At 34.2% G+C, this 20,058-nt stretch overlaps 1 protein-coding gene across 1 annotated transcript; it reads right to left on the bottom strand.

Annotated features, from left to right (window-relative positions):
* Positions 1-1,797: 1,797 nt before the first annotated feature.
* LOC107899615 (zinc finger protein JAGGED) lies at positions 1,798-4,546 on the bottom strand. The gene is made up of 5 exons (XM_016825381.2): positions 4,155-4,546; positions 3,938-4,029; positions 3,399-3,530; positions 3,066-3,144; positions 1,798-2,910 (listed from the first exon to the last, which is right to left on the bottom strand). Coding segments are annotated over exons 1-5 (798 nt in total). The 5' UTR covers positions 4,157-4,546; the 3' UTR covers positions 1,798-2,417.
* Between the last annotated feature and the right edge of the window lie 15,512 nt (positions 4,547-20,058).

The following is a 20,058-nucleotide window of genomic DNA, read 5'->3' as shown; positions in this document are numbered from 1 at the left end:
AAGTTAAACGCACCGCACCGCAGTCAATCGCCCATCCAAACGAAGCCTCAAACAGCTCGTTGTAGCAAGATTGGGCAATAAAATGTCTAAAACGTGCCACACTGGTCATACGTGAAAACCAAGTGGACCATCTCATTAGAACCAATTTCACTTTCTATAGAAAAAAAAAATCTATATGATTAATAAAACCTAGCCAAATACTGTTCTTTAAAGAAAAAAACCTAGCCAAGTACTGTTCTTAAAAAGAAAACCTAGCCAAGTACAGAAAATATATATCTCACAAACCATTTACATTTCATAGTATACAAGGGAGAAAGAAAAAATAAGTACGGCCCAAGATGCAGTCATCGCTTTCTCTGTCTGTCTTATTTTCATTTTCTCTATAGGATAATTCCTTTTCTTCCCCTAAGCCTTGAGAGAGTTAATCTGAATTCTGAAAGTGTAAACGAGTGGTAGGCAGTTTTTGCAGTCCATCTGCTTAACCTATTGCTTGAGGGCACACATGTTAGGGCTAGCTAGGGTTAGGGTTAGGCTCACTTAGAGTTATGTTCCCCCCCCCCAACTGCCTGTCTTGAACCTGATAATAGAGTTTTTAATCCATCAATCAGCCAATAGGGATCGCATAACTGGCCAACATGGTTCAATTAAATCCAACATCCCAACCATTCACCCTCCAATGTCATAATTAATCTTGCAATCACAAACTCCTGAAACTCTTGATTATTAAATATTATTTATGTTTTTGGCTTAAATATTGTCTTTGTCTTTCAAGGCACTGCCTGCATTAAATGGTGCCAGTAGGTATAACTCATTAACCACTAGTTCAGTTGGTAGGGTTTTCTTTATCAGCTTTAAAACTAAGACATTATTAATTAACAGCTCCCTATTGAAGTAGAAAGAAGAGAAATCCAAATACTGTACTATATTTTAACCAAGTTCTAGAAGTATTGTTGTATGACTGCCATATCTAACAATTTACTTCTATTAAACATGGTGTTCAAGATTGTCAATTAAATGTATAGCGGACACTTGTTATAGCAACATGTTTTAAATGGAATGCAACTAACCCCATTCATATATATTTGATTATTTTCTCTACCTCTTCAAATATTTTATGGTGAGCCAAAAGTTTCTTAACTTGCCTTTTTCATTGAATTAAACCACTAATTGAGTTAATTATATAGTAGGTCTAGAAACAAAAGTGGAAAGACACTTAATGATAATGTAGAGAAACAGCTTACCAACTCTAGATTAAAACTTAATGTTATTCGTGTTTGTGTATCAACTCATGGAAGAGAATAAAATCTGGGCAGTAGATTGATAAAATCCGGTTTGTGTGGCAGAATATTTCTTAAACAAAACGAACAGAAAGACAACTTTGGAAGCTGGATAATACTTTAGGAAAATTTTATGGTAGGTTAGCTTTTTGGAAGCAGATTTACATGTCATTCTGTCTTTGTTAAGGATGTCATTTCAGCTAGCAAACTGATACCTAGTTGCTTCAGCTTCTCTTCATAAAATATTTAGATTTCTAATGCATCTTACAGTAATGGAATATATAATTACAATAATCAAACAATATGAAAAGGCTTTCTGTATTCCTTTTCACATTGCAAAGGAGTTAGGGCTAGGATGACACAAAAGGAGAAGTATTCATGAAACTGAATTAACATTTAATAAACTAATATCGCAAGGTAAAGGAAAAAAAGAAATTCAGTGCTCAATATCAGGCTTTTTCTTGACAGATTTGATTGTTTCTCGTCGGGGAACTCTCAGCCAAAAAAGAAAGGAAAAAAGTGTTAAATGAAGTTTTACTGGCAACTTCACCCTAGGCCAAAATTGCCCATATTGTGCAAGCATGGTGTAACCATACAGGTCTCAAAAATCAACAAGATCCCAAATTTGGTTTTGGAAAGAGAGAGAGAGAAAGAGGAGCACCCCACTCCGGCAGCAGCTCCAGTCAAAGATGGATGATGAGTTCAAATAAAGTGGAAAACATAGCAAGAGATATTAAGAAACATGGAAAATAAAGAAAATTCATTGCCATGCAATAAAAGAAAAATCCAAACGCAAAACGGGATTAGAAACTTTCTGTTCATATCTAACTTGTCCCACCACCCAGCTTTAGTCCCCATTTCTCACAGTTGGCTTGGTACTACACAAAAATGCAACCCTCTCCAATCGCCACTGCTCCAAGCCAAACTAGCTGAGGGTGTCCAAAGCTCAAAAAGCTGCCCCAATCCCTGTACATAAACCAAAAACTTTTCTTTCTCTCCTTCCTTGCATTGCATGACCCCATTTGTCAGTTTGTTGAGTCTCTCTCTCTCTCTCTGGGTGCCGTGTCAAACCAGTTAATACTTGATAAACATAACCAAAGGTTTTTCTTAAAGGGGAAGAAAAAAAAGATAAAACAATCTTTAGAACCCATCCTGAAATCGATTGATCGCTGAAGGATTCTCCAAACGATGCTGTGTCCCTCCTGCATAGCTCCTACCCCAATTCAGTCCCTCTTCCTGATTGCTCAGTGAAACGTCTCTTCCTCCGGTACCTCCGCCTCCCGGTCGATTTGAACCTGCCCCGAATCCATGTCCGACAGGAGCCCCTATGCAAGTGTAGTTAGACTCTGGTGCACCAAGGTAGTTTAAGTTTTGTTGAGGATATTGTGATGAACCGCTGCTTCCCAGAACATGTCCTACATAGTAATCGTTAATGGAGTGAGTTGGGTATTGGGAAGGGTAGGAGCTGAGGCGTGACGGTGATGGGTGTAAATATGGTTGTGGTGGTGGTGGTTGTAATGTAGGTGGCATCAGCGTTGATGAAGAACCAGAGAACATTCTTGGTGGGTAAACTGATCTAAATGGTAATGTTGGATCACCCACGTTGCCTCCGGGATGATAGCTTGGATGGCAGCTGCAATGATTGGAATATTTCATGTTTTTTCCTCAGCTAAAACAAATTACTTACACAAGTCTTGAAATCAAATGGGCCTTATATATTTAATATTTTTGCTGATTTCTCAAAGATGAAAACATTGATTGTTGTATATGAAACTTGACGGAGCATACCCTAGATGCCCTTGGGTGGCCAAGTTATCGTTATTGAAGACCAGCTGGCGAGCTCGGTTCAGTGTCTCTGTCTCCCTTTCTGACCACCCAACAACAACAGCAAATCAAATCAAATCAATAGTACTCATCAACACGGAAAACCAGCCAAGAAATTCAGCAACGAAACCAACTTAGTTTTCATCAAGATTGACATGACCACGCTTCATGGGCAAACCCCCCCCCCCATCATCTTAACAACCTCTGACGCTTCCCTAAGTGTGTGTAGTAAAATAAAGTGACATGGCTAATCTACCTCAAAACATAAAATTGGAATAAAGAAGTGAAATGACTTGCCTTGGCGATGGCGGTTCATGTGTCCCCCAAGAGCTTGAGATTTGCAAAACTTGAGGGAACAAAACCTACATTCATAGACCTTCCCACACTCATCTTTCCCATCCTTACCGCCGCTTTTCTTTTTCCTAGAGCCTGTTTCAGAGAGCACCAATTAAAGCAACTTCGATGAGACCATTCTTGGCCCAAAACCCAAACCCTAACTTACCCAAATCGTGTAACAACTAAGTCATTAAAACCTTCAATTTCCTAGCCCTCCTTTTCCGCTGCTTCTTTTTAATTATTTTTATATATATGATGATCATTTTAAAAGCGTCAAAAGAAACTTGTGTGGTCTGTTTAAGCTTACAAACACAGCTAGTCTATTCTATATATTACAGATGGTTTTTAAGAGACTAGGAGTGTGTAAAATTCGTACAATTCATACCATAGTTAGTAGCATTTTATTTCGTAAAAAGAGAAAAAAACCTTTAGATTATATTGTCAAATTTGATCACATATATTCATATAGTAATAATAGTAGTACTAGTTGGAGAAAATACCGGAGGAGGAGCCTTCCTCAAAGACCAGTTTACCATCCCTTGTATAATCGTCGGGCAAGTTGTTGAGGTCTAAGGGGTTTTTCTCAGGTCTCCTGCAATTGCAAAACAAAAAAAAGGAAAAAGAAAAAGATGAAGAGAGTCACAATTACAAAGGGAAAGAGACAAAAAGGTGGAGGATGAAGAGAAGGAGAAGATAATGAAGGGTGCGGAGACCTACATGGTACCGACAGAGAAAGACAGGAAAATATGAGGTGAACAATGTTTGAGATTGAAGATAACTAAAGCTTTGGAACATTACAAGACTTCAGTTTGAGACTGCAATATGGAGGCTAGTAGTTGAGTGAAGTGTGAAGGTGGAGAAAAAAAGGAGATTTTGAAAGTTCTCTATCAGTTTCTCCGCCACCCGCTCTCTCATAAAAAAAAATGAAAGAACAATAGGGGACAGTGGGTCTCGTGACTTTGGAAAGGGGAAGGGCAAGTGGTTTGAGTTTAGGGGATGGGGGATTTGGTTGGATTGAGAAAGATGGATGGGAGGGTTTTGTTTGCCTTTGTGAAGAGAGCCTATAGAGGTCTATTGCCCTTGCCCTACAAACTAGTTTCATGAAACAATGATGGCGCCTAAAATAGTTACAGAGATTGCTAACAGGATTTACCGTAAAAAGGTTGCTGTGAAACAACCCCCCCATGTCTTCTAAGTGAGTCCACTGCATTCAATTAAGCAAAAAGTTGGAAGATAAAAGGGAAATATTATTGAGGACATGTGGTTTGAACTCAAGGGCTAGCTAGCCCTAAAATTAAGCTGCGATCTACTAATTATTCATTATTTGAAGAAGTGGGGGATATGCTAAAAGTTGGATGGGTTGGTCCCCGTGTAGTTGAGGCTTCCTGGGGCATCATTGTACCCTGAGCTTTGCCATGGAACATGGAACTGTAACTATCAAGATCTCATTATCAGGTTTTTTGTGATCTAAGTTGGGATATAGACTGAACCCCAGAAATAAGTGTTGTTTTATTCTTTGGAACTTCTCTGCTTGTTTGATCATGGTCCTTTTCCTTCATTATAAAATCTAAAAGTTACTGTCTTTTGTTTTCTTTTATGTTTCTTTCTCCCCCTAGTAATTTTAACGGGAAGTGCTGCATACACATCTTAAAAAATAATAATTAAAATGCTTTAAAACTTATATTATTTAAATTTTAAAATGTTCAGCTATAAGAGATTTTATTTCATTTAAGTAAAATTTTGAATTTTTATGAAGGAATAAAAACATGTTACGAGTCTTATTTAAAAATTTAATTCAGTTTGACTTTAAATATGATGAAATTATCAAATACAAAAACTTGTTTAATGGTACATCTCTCGTCTCACTTTGACGCTTTATGAAATCTTTCTCCCATTTATATACTTTCAACACTCTGTTCTTTAATCAGCAGGAATTTGACATGTTGCTTACAACAAATAATTTTTCTATACAATTCCATTGGAAAATGATTTATGCATTTCATAGGAACAATTTTTTTTTTTATTTTGGTGAGATCATAGGAACATTTTTAATAAAACAGAATAATGATTAAAAGGGTATTTTGAAAGTTCCTGATGTAATGACTATATATATTCAAATTGATATGGTGTACTGTTTGACATATTGTGCAACAATTTCACAAATTTATTATAAGCTAGATTCCTAGAAAGTACAGAGCAATTTATATGTAAATCCCAACCATTCTTGACGCTGACATCCTTAACAAGCTTCAGATAAATAAAAAATAAAAAGGCATCCCCATGATACAATAGAGAAACATCTGGTCGAAAATCAAAGAAACATTGAGAATCATAACTAGAAAGCCATCAAGGTTCTAAGAGCACTGACATTAAGATGTCACACGTATGTCAACTGCATTAAGCTCATCATAAACCAGTGCATCCTCCAATCTTAATTAACTTCTAAGCAAGGCACCATATTCATTCAATGAAATCCATCTAATGAAGCTTACTTTATTTCCAGTATTTAGTAACCTTCCATTCAATTCATCATATTCCATTTTTTTAAAAAGATTTGTATGTGTATTGAATTTGATTGAAACGATAATTAAAATTATTAATAGACATCTCTTTTGTACAGACTCGAATTATATTATCCACATCTATTATTTTTAATATTGTATAAAAAATATTTATATATAACAACCTCCAATTCAATTCCTTGTTATAAATTATTGCACTAAAAAAATGTATTTATAAGAATTTTCGTGTGCAACAGCTTATTAAAATTGTTATATCTACCTCATTTAGAGGAGCCTCATCAATCATGCTTAGTACACCTTCACCGATTGTGACTTTTCACTAGATTATATGTGCACCACGTGGAGCCTCTTCTACTAACTTCATTAAGATAGGCATCGAATATCCTTTATGCATGGAAAATACTTGGGGCTCTATTAAATTTACATCAAATCCAATCACCACCTGACTAGAGGCTATCTTGCTCCCTAAGAAGCATACCAAGATTTGACTTTGGTAGAAACAAATCAAGACTTGAGAGAAGGTTGATAGCAAAACCTATCTATAAATACCTTATCCTCCATCATTAAGGCAAGACCCTTCTCATAAGCCAAAGCTTTGTTGAAGTCACTGCATCGACGACTCTCCTCATGACCACTCTGCCTCTATTGTGTGAAACTCGCTCTCTCCACCTATAGTGACTTTTCCATCAATAATTTAGTGCGGCGAGCAAGGACATACATGTCTCACCTTCATGAGAGTGCCCTTGAAAACCCCAATGCTACCAAGCCTTTAATACAAAGTTTTCAAGCTGGCCAAAGTAGTAATCTTCAGCCAATTGATCGTCCATACAACCCATATGGTGATCCATATGAGAATATATACTGTTAATATCATCCACAACAACTTGGATATTATAATCCGTAAATGAGCAGACATCATTTCCACCACCATCTAACATGCAACCAATTCCTACCTTAGAAGACCAGACAACCAAGAATCTCAATCTCAACCCCAATCCCAACTCCACCCCCAACAATTCATGGAACTAAAAGAGAAAATGAGATCACTAAGAGGCCAAATGATACAATAGTCGCTTACACATTACTAGCAATATCTAAAACAACTTCGCCAGAATGCGAAGATCATCAGAGAATAAGAGCAAGTCCAAACCCTCTTCGATATTAGAGACAACATGATGAAATTGCCTCATCACTCAATGTAAAAGGACATGAGCACAATACACACCTAGAATATCAACCACAAGTAACTGATCCACAATAACAACCTCAAGCTTGGCATGATGAGATGGAAGCTCCTACAAAAGACATTCAAGCTAGAGGTGAGTGTTCGATCGAATCGAACCAAATGAAAAAATTTCAAGATAATCGAGTTGATGAATCTTAGTTTATCATCTAAACTCGATTTAAAATTTTTTCAAATCAAGTCGAGTGAGATAGAATTCGAATCGAATCAAATCAAATATATTTGTTCAAGTTAAATTAAAAAAATGATTTTGGGTCCTTGTAGTCACTGCCACCCACTGTAATCAAAATTTCCCACCAAAATAAAATTTGTTATTAACTTTCATCCCCTCATAATTATTTATTAATCTTTTATATACGGGTTAGTTTCTTTTCTTAGTTGCTTCAATTATCTTTTGATTCTTGTCACCATGTATTTTGAAATTAAAAAATATATTAAATGTAAAAAAAATGTGATTTTTTAATAAAAGTTATCTTGAAGTTAAAATGTGAAATTGATACTAACAGAAAATTTTAACACAAATATTGTATGGCATCATCAAAAATTCAATTTTAAATTCGGTTCGAACTTGAAATTCGAAAAACAATTTGAGTTGATTCGATTAATTCGATTTGAATAATTTGAAATTTAATTTTTTTCAATTTTTTTCGAGTCAAATCGAATTTTACTCTCCCTAATTCAAGCCTTAAAATTTTCAAGCCTTAAGATTTGACATGTAATTGCCCAAAATTTTTTGATACCGGATAATTCAAGGAAAGTTAAAAATTCCGGTTTTCATGTCGGAATTGAAAATCAAGCCATTTTATGAGTACACTACTAGAATTTGAGTCAACAGTGATAAATAAAATCCATCATAAATGCACTAAATCTATCATTGTTTACGCTTTGTGATAGATTTAGTGACGAGATTTTCTGCAGCTAATACATCCCTTTCACTAATAAGGTTGTCACAAGGATGGCAAATCACTAAATTTGTTATGAAATTTTTATCACTGAAATTTGTTAAATCGGGCAATTGTCGGTCACCAAATAGAAGGCGATCGGAATAGTTACAATGGAAGTTTAAAAAATTTTCAAACTAAGTCATTTTATGATATTTATAGTAATAAACCCTAATCGAATATTACTTGTGCTTTGTGTAAGATGGATTCGAGTCGATCATGGCTTTCAACCGAACGGCCTTCTCCGCTATCCCTATACCTTAAATTGTGTCAATTGTGAGCTCAAACAGCATAAATCAAACATAGAAAAGTAACAATGTAATTACTTTTAGTGGGAAAGTAATTTCTCTCAATAGAAATCAACAAATATCATAATTCCTAGAAAATAGAGTTTATTCTTAGATAATAAATTCCCACAATTTTCTGACAACATAACGGCGTATCAAACTTATGATTTCAGATCAATCGATGTCATATATCTATAAGTAGAGGTACAAGAATCTTGATTGTAATAGTCCTTATAAAAAAATATTATTTAAATATAAAACACATTCCTACTCAAACTAGAGTAAGGTGGGCGGCACACCCTACTAAATATAACTAGGGTTGTTGTCCCTCTCTTCTTCTATGAGGGAATTGGTCATATTTAATCCAATTATATGTACTTCCTAAATTTTTGATCTAGTACTTTATAATTTAATCAAACTCAATACTTGTTTCCTATTTCTCAAAATGGATACTATTTAATTAATTAAATTAACTAAATTAATTTCCCAATCAAATAAGTTTCTAAACCCAATTATAATTTCATTAAAGCCATAATAACTTTACCGTAAAACCTATGAGAAAATATATTTAATTTTCTTATTCAACAGATTAATACTGTCTAATTAATTTAATTCCATTTTTTAACTTAAATTATTTAATTAATAAAATAATAATTCAAAAAGCCTCAAATTAATTCTCAAGTCGTTGTTGTACTTAGCGAGAAAACATATTTATTTAAAAATGCGATCCATTTCTCTTACTTCACCATTTCTTGTAACATCCCTGAAAATTCCTTGGTTGCAACTATATAATTTTAAGCAATTATGAGTCCATTTTTTGTGAATAAGTAAAATATAATTTATAAGTATTAATGGATAAGGTAGTAGGAAATTGGAGAAAATTTAAAAGACTGAAGTATTGAGAGATATTAATTAGGGGTAGAGACTAAATTGTAAGGTTTTACAATGTGTTGGGATCATTGTGAGAAATTAAAAGTAAAAAAGATTAAATTGAATTAATGGTGAAATATGTGAGGACGTGCAGGGTAATTTTACCAAGAGTTAATGGATAAAGATGATAAGATAGATTTTTGTGAATAAGTTATAATATTTATTATTATATTTTATTATTATAATAATGATGATATTTTAATAGAAAGATGGAGAGATACTCTATCATCTACTTTTCTTTTATCTTTCACCTTACCCAAAAGTAGGAGAAAGAATTTTTTTTTTCTTTTACAATCTAGTCTTTCATCACCATTAAGGGTCCTTCCAAGCTTAAAATCAACAAAATTCTTTAGAAACTTTAGCTAAATCAAATTACCCGCAACCTAGCAAGCTTAGATCTTTTAATAGAAGTGGTGGGTTCATGTTTGAAGAGAGAAAATCTAGACTATGAAAGAAACTAAAGATTTAAGGTAAGATTTTTATGATTTAGTACTGTTATCATGTTTATTTGAAATATTTGAGCATAAAATGAGAGTATTGATTATCATTTTGATGTAAATAAAAGAGAAAGAAAACGGAGAAAATGGAAAAGGTGCAGAAAAAGGGAAACAAGTGGACAAAGCTTGAAGAAAGTATAATTTGGTTAAAATTTGTAAGTATTTTAGAATTTTTCTTACCTAATTAGGTTTTTGGAGATAATAAAATTAATGAACATGTTATTTTCATGCATTTTAGTATTGGTCACTTAATAAATATGTGAATTACTCAATAAAGTAGTAAAGGAATGTGATTATTGTGAATGTGATTTAAGTGTGAAGGGAAAATGACTAAATTGTAAAATGCTAAAACGTTAGGTGTCTTCGTGAATATCATGAAACTTAATTGTTCTTCTGATGAATGTTGATATTATAATAATGTTAAAACCCTTGGAAACAAGTTTTGAATTTGTGGGATATAAATGGCATGCCATTAGGAATACCATAGCATGCTCGTGAATTTAGCACTCTGGTGCTTGTGAAGTTAGCATTTCCTTGCTCTTGAATTTAGCACTTTTGTGCTCCTGATTTAGCACTTATGTGCTCATGTATTTGTGATTCCATTTCATTTATCCTTTTTGTTCATTCAATGTCTACAATAGGCAACATGAGTAATGCATAAACGATGAATGGGTGATGAAAGCATGGTAATTAAAGATGTGTTAATTGACCTTGTAGTCATGATGTTCTTTATTTTCGTATTAAAATTCTAGTTACATATGACTATATTGTTTTAATCATTTACTAAAGTATCTAATTGAGTAAAAAGGTAAGTATAAATTCTTGAATATTTACTAAGTTTTCACAAACTTAACACATTTGTTGTTTAAAATATGTAAGTAAAGTTTGATAGAAAGCACCTGTAGTAGTGGCCATCCTCATCCTCATCTTATCATCAAGCAAGTATTTGAAGGACCATTTTGCCAATAAAGGCCCATTTCCTACTTTATTTAGGGAAATGGGCCACTTTTTAATTATTTACCGGAATGGGCCGAAAACACTAAAACGAGTCCACGTAGGAGCGTTTTAAGGGGAAATTTTAGAAAAATACGTCCCTAAGAGAGCGTTTTTCCATGTCAGCACAAAAGCTCTTACGTGGAGGGAGCGTTTTAGCCCGTGTTTTTCTAGGGTTAGGGCTATTTGCATGTTTAGTGCCTAGGGTTTATAGGTTTAGTGTTTTAGGGTTTAAGATTTTGCCACGTCAGCATATTTTGTGCTGACATGGCAAAACGCTCCATCAGGGATGCGTTTTTTTGGAATTTCCCCTTAAAACGCTCGTATGTGGACGAGTTTTAGTGTTTTCGGCCCATTCCGGTAAATAATGAAAAAAGTGGCCCATTTCTGTAAATAAAGTAGGAAATGGGCTTTTATTGGTAAAATGGTCTATTTGAAGAGTATGGAACTTAAATTTTGGAAATAGAGTGGCATGTACATAGAATTAAAATTATATGAAATTTTGTTGTAAGTAACTTAGTGCTTCTAAAACTATGGTATTGCATGTCTCTTAACATTTTGTACCTTGGGATATACTTAAGAATTATATGAAAATTTGAATTTTAATTTGACATACTTGGAGTTCAAATTTTGTTTAAATGTTTTATAGAAAGGATAATGATAGTTAAACTTGGTTTTAAATGTTCTAGATATGTTTTGGGCAATTTGTTTCAGATGTCGCGACATTCAACCTTAGTGTTGTAATATTGGAATTGTCTCTAGTTTTGCAACATCCGACCCTTAGAGTTGCGACATCAACCAATGTCACGACATCCGACCTTTAGTGTTGCGACATCAGCTAGCATTGCGACATAGGAATTATAAGAGTATTTTTTTCTCAATGTCAAGACATCAGGAGATCAATATCGTGACATCAGTCCAGTGCCGTGACACCCATTTCTCAGTTTCGTAGCATTGACCCTGTTTAGCTTGTTTTGTCCTGATTATGCCCCGGATGACTCCCGTGTGTAACTAAACTTTAAAGTAAACTTAGAAATGACTTAAGTAACTTTAAAAGAGCTTATTTATGTTAAAATAAAGTCTTGAAATTGATGATTGAGTTAAGTTAGCTTTAGTGTCCAAATGTGACATTTCTTGCTTGAAATACATCGGTTCATTCTGGGTAAGGGGTGTTACATTTCTAATCATTTTTATCCATTTAGTTCTATATGAAATTCATTGATGGTTTCAACAAGCTAGCAAAGAGAACAATTGAAAATATATAATTATGACTCAAATAATTTATAATTAAGTTCAAAATTTTATTATTATTAATAATAAACTTATTTAGTCATAAAGTCATTCCACTAAAGTATCATGACTAAGCTCTCCCTAATTATATATCATTAGAAAAGATAATAAGTGTTCGTCTAATGACCTTGTCATAAATGTGTCACCCTTATAAGATATTCTTAATCTCTTTGGAGTAAACTTGTTCTCTTAATATGATCCTATTTTATATCATGGTAACCACTACACCTTTCTTCATGAAAATTAAAGTTAATTACTATCAGATAGTAATTAAGTCATTTATCACAAACAAATTACTTATGGTCACGTTTACTTTTCATCTATCATGTAATGCTAATGAGAGAATATTATTTACCCTTTAATTGGGTTATGAACTCCACTATTGTGATGATGCTACATACGCAGAAGTCATGTAAACAACATATCAACTTTCGATTCCTTATCTGTTGAAATCATTTTTTATTTTGAAAAACGAGGATCAACTTTAAAAAGAAATATGGAGTTGCCACCAATCTTTTTTTGTTTAAGTGTGATCGGATCACCTATAAAACATTTTATTTTATTAAAATATTTATTTTGGCCTACGAAATTCAAGAAAACGGGTTCAGGAGTCAGTTACATGCAAGGAAGTATTAGTACCTTCGTAGTGCCCAAAATTGGTACCTTATTGATTAATTAATGTCCTAATGTCGAAATTTTGAAAATATTTTAAAATACAATCCCTTTAAAAAATGTTTGGATAACTCGAAGTGGATATTGAGATTCTCTTGTTCTGAAGAAATAAAATATCATATCCAGCACGTTAGGATACGACATTTCAAACCCTCGATACCAAGATCATCTCATAATTTCCAAAACTCATGCATTGAAATTTTAAAAGGATATTTGGTTATTTGGTCAAACGGTAAATCGAAACCTAGCACGTTAGGGCACGATTTCTCAAATTTCCAAACACGAAACATTGCCTTGTTCTCAAAAGGTTCCTTTCGTCACAATTTAAAATAAAAAGAGTTGGTAATTTAATTAAAAGATAATTGATTGGACTAAAACATTTAAATGGCCATTCATAGTAAAAAAAAAATTACAACATGCATAAGAATGACAACATATTATCTTGCCAAAATACATTACAAAAGCATTAGCGAATCATGGTGTTGGAAAGCATAAATAATCGAATATGATAGAAGTGAACAATATAAAAGTAATGAATTCAAAATGCGGCACACAAGGTGAATAATCATTCAACATATATTATTCCAATATTCACGCTAACAAATTTTTAAGAGGTATTAAACAATATATATAACCAATAATAGAAAATAAACATAAAGAAAATTAAAAATAAATAGAATATAAATAATAATAAACAAATTTAAAACAAATAATGTAAAAAGTAGTTTTAAGAATCAATAATATACAACAATTTAAAACAGATGATATATAAAACATTTAAATATATATATAAGTGTAAAAATAATATTGAAACACTTTAAAATAAATAAATAGAATCTTAAATAAGGTATATAAATAATTTAATAAAAAAATAATAAAAGTTTAAAACAATATATGTAAAAGAGGAAATTTAAATACATAACAATTTTAAAAGAATAAGATATGAAAAAAAAACTAAAATAAGCTACCTAATACGTGAAAAAAATCTAAAATAAATAATATATATAAAATTTTAGAATAAATGATGTATATAAAATTATTTTAAATAACTAGTAAAACAAATTTTAATAAGCATTACATTAAAACAAATTAAAATAAATAATATATAAAAATAATTTAAAATGAATGGTACATAAAATATTTTTTTAATATCATATAATAAAACAGTTTAAAACTAAATAGATAAATGAATTAAGTAAATTAGGGACGAGATTGAAAACCAAAACAATATTTTAAGGATAATTAGTAAATAAATAAATTGTTAAAGCCGAATTAGGGACTAAAATAAGGTACGCGCAAACTAGTAGGGGCCAAATATACAATTATTCCAAGCTCCTAAACACAGCGTTTAACCATAGACTAAATTAAAACTACGCATAAATCTCGGGAAAACATTAAAAAACAAAAGAAATAGAAATAAGACCCAATCCAATAACAGAGCAAGATGGAGGGATTAATCGCGCAAATTCCCCTCAAAGGACAAAACACGCAGATCCTAGTTGTGTCTGGGTCGGGTCATCAGGTACAGCCTATACGATGTCATTTTAAGGCCACAGAATTAGTCCTTAAACGATGTTGTTTCATGTCATTTATAAAAGGAAAAAAAACCTAAAAAATAAAACACTTACTCGTTCCAGAAAAGAGAAAAAAAATGAAATGGAAAGCCCTAAATGCTCCTCCCCCATTCGGCTGATCCAGAAACCCGCCGTCCGACCACCATTTCACCACTGTAATTGATGGATGATGATGTGCAGAGGCCTCCTTTTATCCCCGTTTAGAACCAAGACTCGAGGATTGTCGATTTCAGCCTCAAAATCCCGTCTCAAACTTCGATTTCGACGAAGGAGATAAGGACTCTGATGGCACATTTGCGAAGGTAAACCCCTTACCTTCTCTTTTTATTTTCTCATGCGAAAGAACTACATGCAAGACCAAAGAGGAAAAACAAATCGAAAAAAAAAAGAAACATAATTTGAGGTCACCTTCTAACTTTTTGGTTACTTTTTGATTTCGTATTCAATATGCGTTAGTAGTCCCCTACAGTATACAATCGGCCTCTTTTTTATAGCCGAATAGAGATCGTAAAATACAAATACAAATTTTTCTCATTTTTTTACTATTACTTTGCTGTATTCTGTTACTCTTTTCTTCTCTCAAGTTCGACTGACATGGAGATGGCCGTACGGAGGAAATCAAGCGTGAGCGTTATAGCACGGGGGAAGACTCTTCCAAAAACCCCAAATGTGTTGGGCCATTTGGGCCAGTCTTGGAATCGGGTTACTGGGTCCATGATAAGATTGGACCATTGGGTCCAAGTGTTTGGGTTGGGGTTATTAGGCCAGTAAGTTTTAGGTTTCCATTCGGGTTAGGTTTATTTAATTAGGTTAGGGATTATTTCGGGAATAATTTTAATTTGGATTTAATGTAAAATTTGGTATTTAATTGGGCCGAAGTTGAGCTTGTTGTAATTGATAGACTTTGGACTAATAAATTTGGACCTTTTATTGGTTTTTTTATTTTGGTTTTTAATTTACTTTTTGGGTTTATGTATTTGCTGTAAATAATTCTAAGGGCCTGGGCGAAATGGGCCTTCTACAGCTGCCCTTCTTTGCTCATTATCGTATAATGGGAATGAAGCAAAGACTTTAAAAGGACCGATTTTGTCTGGTCTTGCCGCATCTTGCACTTCTCTTCTTTAAGTAACCTCGTTCTATCTCACTACGTCTTCAGGGGTATAAGAAATAGTGCTCTTATCCATTTTGATGTAATTTTAGGGAGAAGATATTTGTAACTTTAACCTACTCCGCTGGAACTTCAAGGAGATAAGAATTGGTGATTTGAACCTGCTCCACTGCAACCTTAGAGAGATAAGGTTGATGAATTAAATCTGTTTGCCTGCTACCTCGAGTAGATAAGATTCGCCACTTTCGATCTGCCCCACTGCTGTCTCGAGGAGACAAAATCTACAATCTTTAGTCTGCTCCTTTACTACCTCAGGAAGATAAGACTATAATCTTCAGCCTGCTCCCTTGCTACCTCAGAGAGATAAGGCTGATGACTAAAATCGGCTCTCCTGCTACTTCGATAAGATAAGAGTCGCCACTTTCGATCTGCCCTACTGATATCTCGAGGAGACAAAATCTACAATCTTCAGTCTGCTCCCTTACTACCTTAAGAAGATAAGACTACAACCTTCAACCTACTCCTTTGCTACCTCAGAGAAATAAGGCTGGTGGCTAAAATCTACTCTCCTGCTACCTCGGGAAGATAAGATTCATTGTCTTTGATCTGCTCTATTACTATTTTAGGGAGACAAAATCTGAATTCACCAATGTTACTACACTATCCTTTGAGGACATGTCCTGTAGACTATATTTTATATGCCTATGTTTATGCCAAATGATTAGGATGCTATGATCAAAATGAATCAAATGTTCTTAACCAGATATGTTGCGAATGCAGAAATGTCATGAGAATGATCCCTTTTTAAATGTTTAGAACGTCATCACTCGTTATTCTTCAGGGCTTTATTACTGACATAATACATGCCACCCTGTTCAGTTGGTAGTTTTTGACAAAAACTTTGAAGAAACAATCACATTTTGCTCCATTAATTTGCTCCACTATAACTTCAGGGTCTCTTTCACTTTACCTCTAGGACCTAAGGTCTGTACCATTTTCAAACCCTCCAATTGCAACTCAGGGGTGTAAAATCTAAATTTTTTCCCATCAATTCAGTCCGTTACACCATTCCCCGGGTGTCATGACCAGACGTGTATGCCTGATATTTGCATGAATACAAAATATCATTTTCCTTTTCTCGAGAATGACCCTCTTTTATACCCTTAGGTTGTCACTGATCATTTTTCATCGAAATTGTATCACTGACGCAATATCTTGTCCATTATTTTGGACAAAATCCGAAGAGATGGTCTCAATTTAAACCCTTCCTACTCAAATATTTTTTTAAGCTTGGTGAGTTATAAACAATAGTCCTGTTTCAGGTTCTTGTATTATTTAGAAGCTTCTAGAGTAATATGCAGAACTTCTGTTGTGAAAATGTTATTAGTTCATTAATCATTATTTCAATGCAACATGCTTCCAACAGATCATAACAGTAGATAAGAATGAAATTGAATTGGAGCATAGCTCGAAGTGAATAAATTTTCAAAGATAGAAAAATAAAAATGGAAATTGATTAGGAATGCAGATCTTGAAAAGGAAAAATATTTCAAAGATAGCCAATCAATATGAATAAGATAAAGACTAGGTACCCCCGATATCGCAACCTAAGTTTCTCTGTACAAACTCCTTGAAGACCAATTTGAGCTTGTCATGTGTTTAGGAGATCAAAAGTACTCTGTCAATGCCCCAAGATGTAGCATACCCTTTTCCTTGTTAAATTAAGTACATCAAGATCACCACCTTCCCCATCTTTGATCAAAATTTGAGCAGCCCTTTTCGGGTTTTCAACTCAAATCCCCTTTGGTCTCAAGGTGCCCTTTGCGGGTTTTCACCTTGGCCTCTCATTTTTATCTTTTTATTTTTATTTTCATTTTTTTATATAGGGTCTCAAAGCGTCCTTTTCGGGTTTTCACCTTGGCACGTTTTCTTTTTAAAAGGTCTCAAAGTGCCTTTTGCGAGTTTTCACTTTGGCCTCTTTCCCTCTTTAAGTATAGTACTTCTTGACTGAATCTGAATTCATAGGATTGGGCAAGTTTTTTTCATCCATTTCGGTCAAAATTAATGCTCCTCCAGAGAAAGCCTTCTTTACCACATAAGGTCCTTCCCAGTTTGGCATCCATTTCCCTCTGAAAGCCTTTTGTATGGAAATGATCTTTTTCAATACAAGGTCTCCCTCATAAACTCTCTTGGGCGACCCTTCTTGTCATAAGCTCTCATCATTCGTTTTTGGTACATCTAACCATGATGGATAGCCTTTAGTCTCTTCTCCCCAATCAAATTTAATTGATCATATCGAGATTGAATCCATTTTGCTTCATCTAACTTTAGCTCTGACAAAACTCGAAGGGAAGGTATCTCTACTTCAATGGATAAAACTGCCTCTATTCCATAGACCAATGAGAAAGGCGTTGCCCCAGTAGATGTTCTGATAGATGTTCGATAAGCATAAGAGAAAATGGTAACTTATCGTGCCAATCTCTATAAGTTTCAGTCATTTTCCCCACAATCTTCTTAATATTTTTATTGGCTGCTTCCACTGCACCATTCATTTTTGGGTGACACAATCATGAGTTATGGTGTCTGATCTTGAACTGACTGCAGACCTCTGCTATCATGCTGTTGCTCAAATTTAATGCATTGTCAGATATGATCCTCTCGAGCATTCTATAATGACATATGATTTCCTTCTTTAAAAATTTACTGACTGCCGACTTAGTCACATTGGCATATGAAGCAGCCTCTACCCACTTGGTGAAATAGTCAATGACCACAAAGATGAACGGATGCCCATTCGAAACTTTCGGCGAGATTGGCCCTATGATATCCATACCCACATGGAGAAAGGCCATGGGGAAGTCATAACATGCAAAAGCGAAGGAGGTACATGAATTTTGTCACCATAAATTTGGCATTTATGACACCTCTTGGCATAATTGATGCAGTCTCCCTCAATGTAGACCAGTAATATCCAAATCTCATAATTTGTCTTGCCATTGTGAAACCATTAGCATACATTCTACAAACACCCTCGTGAACTTCTTCCAAGATTTTCTTTGCTTCAACAACGTCCACACATCTCAATAGTACCTGACCCTTTCTTCTTTTGTACATGATCTCCCCATCTAAGACATAATCATAGGCTAGTCTTCTCAATGTCCTTTTATCATTCCCTGTTGCCTAGTCAGGATACTCACGGTTTCTCACATATCGCAATATATCTTGATACCAAGGGTGGTCATCTCTCTCTTCTTCCTCTATGTTGTAACAATGAGATGGAGCCTCGTAAATACTCATCTGAATGGGTTTTATATCCTCTTGTTTGCTCACTTTGATCATGGAAGCCAAAGTAGCCAAAGCATCTGCCATCTGGTTTTCGTCTTGTGGGAGATAATTGAAGGTAATATCATCAAATTCCTCGATTAACCCCAAAACTAACCTTTGATAATTAATCAATTTGGAGTCTCTTGTCTCCGATTCACCTTTAAGTTGATAGATCACTAGCGCAGAATCTTCGTATACTTTCAGTACTCTAATCTTGCATTCTATGGTTGCACGAAGTCCCATAATACATGCCTCATATTTTTCCATATTATTTGTGCAATTAAAATCCAATTTACATGTGAATGGATAATGATCTCCGTTTGGGGATACCAGGACTGCCTCAATTCTATTACCCAGAGCATTTGAGGCTCTGTCAAAGTTCAATTTCCAAATAAGATCTTTTGTAGCGTCTCTTCAGTAGCTGCCACATACATTAGCTTTTCATTGAGGAAATCAAAATTCAAGGGCTCATAATCTTCTAGAGCTTTGCTGGCCAGAAAATTTGCTATTGCGCTCTCTTTTATGGCCTTTTGGCTCACATAAATTATGTCAAATTCAGATAGCAGAATTTGCCATCTAGCCATCCTTCCGTTCAAAGCATTTGACTCCATCATATATTTTAGAGGGTCCAACTTTGAGATTAGTTAGGTCGTATGGTACAGCATGTATTAACTCAACCTCCGAGTTGTACAAATTAAAGCGCAACACAATTTCTCAATAAGCGAATATCTCAATTCACACTCAATGAATTTCTTACTGAGGTAATATATCGCATTTTCTTTTCTTCCCGACTCATCATGTTGACCAAGCACACATCCCATAGAGTTATTAAACACTGTTAAATACAGTATTAACAGCCTATTTGGGCTTGGAGGTGGCAGCACTGGGGGACTTGATAAGTACTTTTTAACCTTATCGAAAGCTTTCTGACATTCATCATCCCATACACCTGGGTTGTGTTTTTTAAGAAGACGAAATATAGGGTTACATTTCTCAGTTAATTGTGAAATGAACCAAGCAATGTAATTTAGCCTTCCAAGGAAGCCTCAAACTTCTTTTTGAGTATGCGATGGAGGAAATTCTTATATAACCCGAACTTTGTCTGAGTCAATCTCAATTCCCCCCTCATTGACTACAAAGCCAACTAGTTTTCCCGATCTAGCTCCAAAAGTTCATTTTGTTGAATTGAGCTTTAGTTGAAATTTTCTCAATCTCAAGAACAATTTTCTTAGAACTTGGA

This window comes from Gossypium hirsutum, chromosome A04 (genome assembly GCF_007990345.1).
Source record: "Gossypium hirsutum isolate 1008001.06 chromosome A04, Gossypium_hirsutum_v2.1, whole genome shotgun sequence".
Classification (NCBI taxonomy): Eukaryota; Viridiplantae; Streptophyta; class Magnoliopsida; order Malvales; family Malvaceae; genus Gossypium; species Gossypium hirsutum.
Note: the sequence above shows the minus strand (reverse complement) of the source record. Positions and strands in the feature narration are given on the sequence as shown.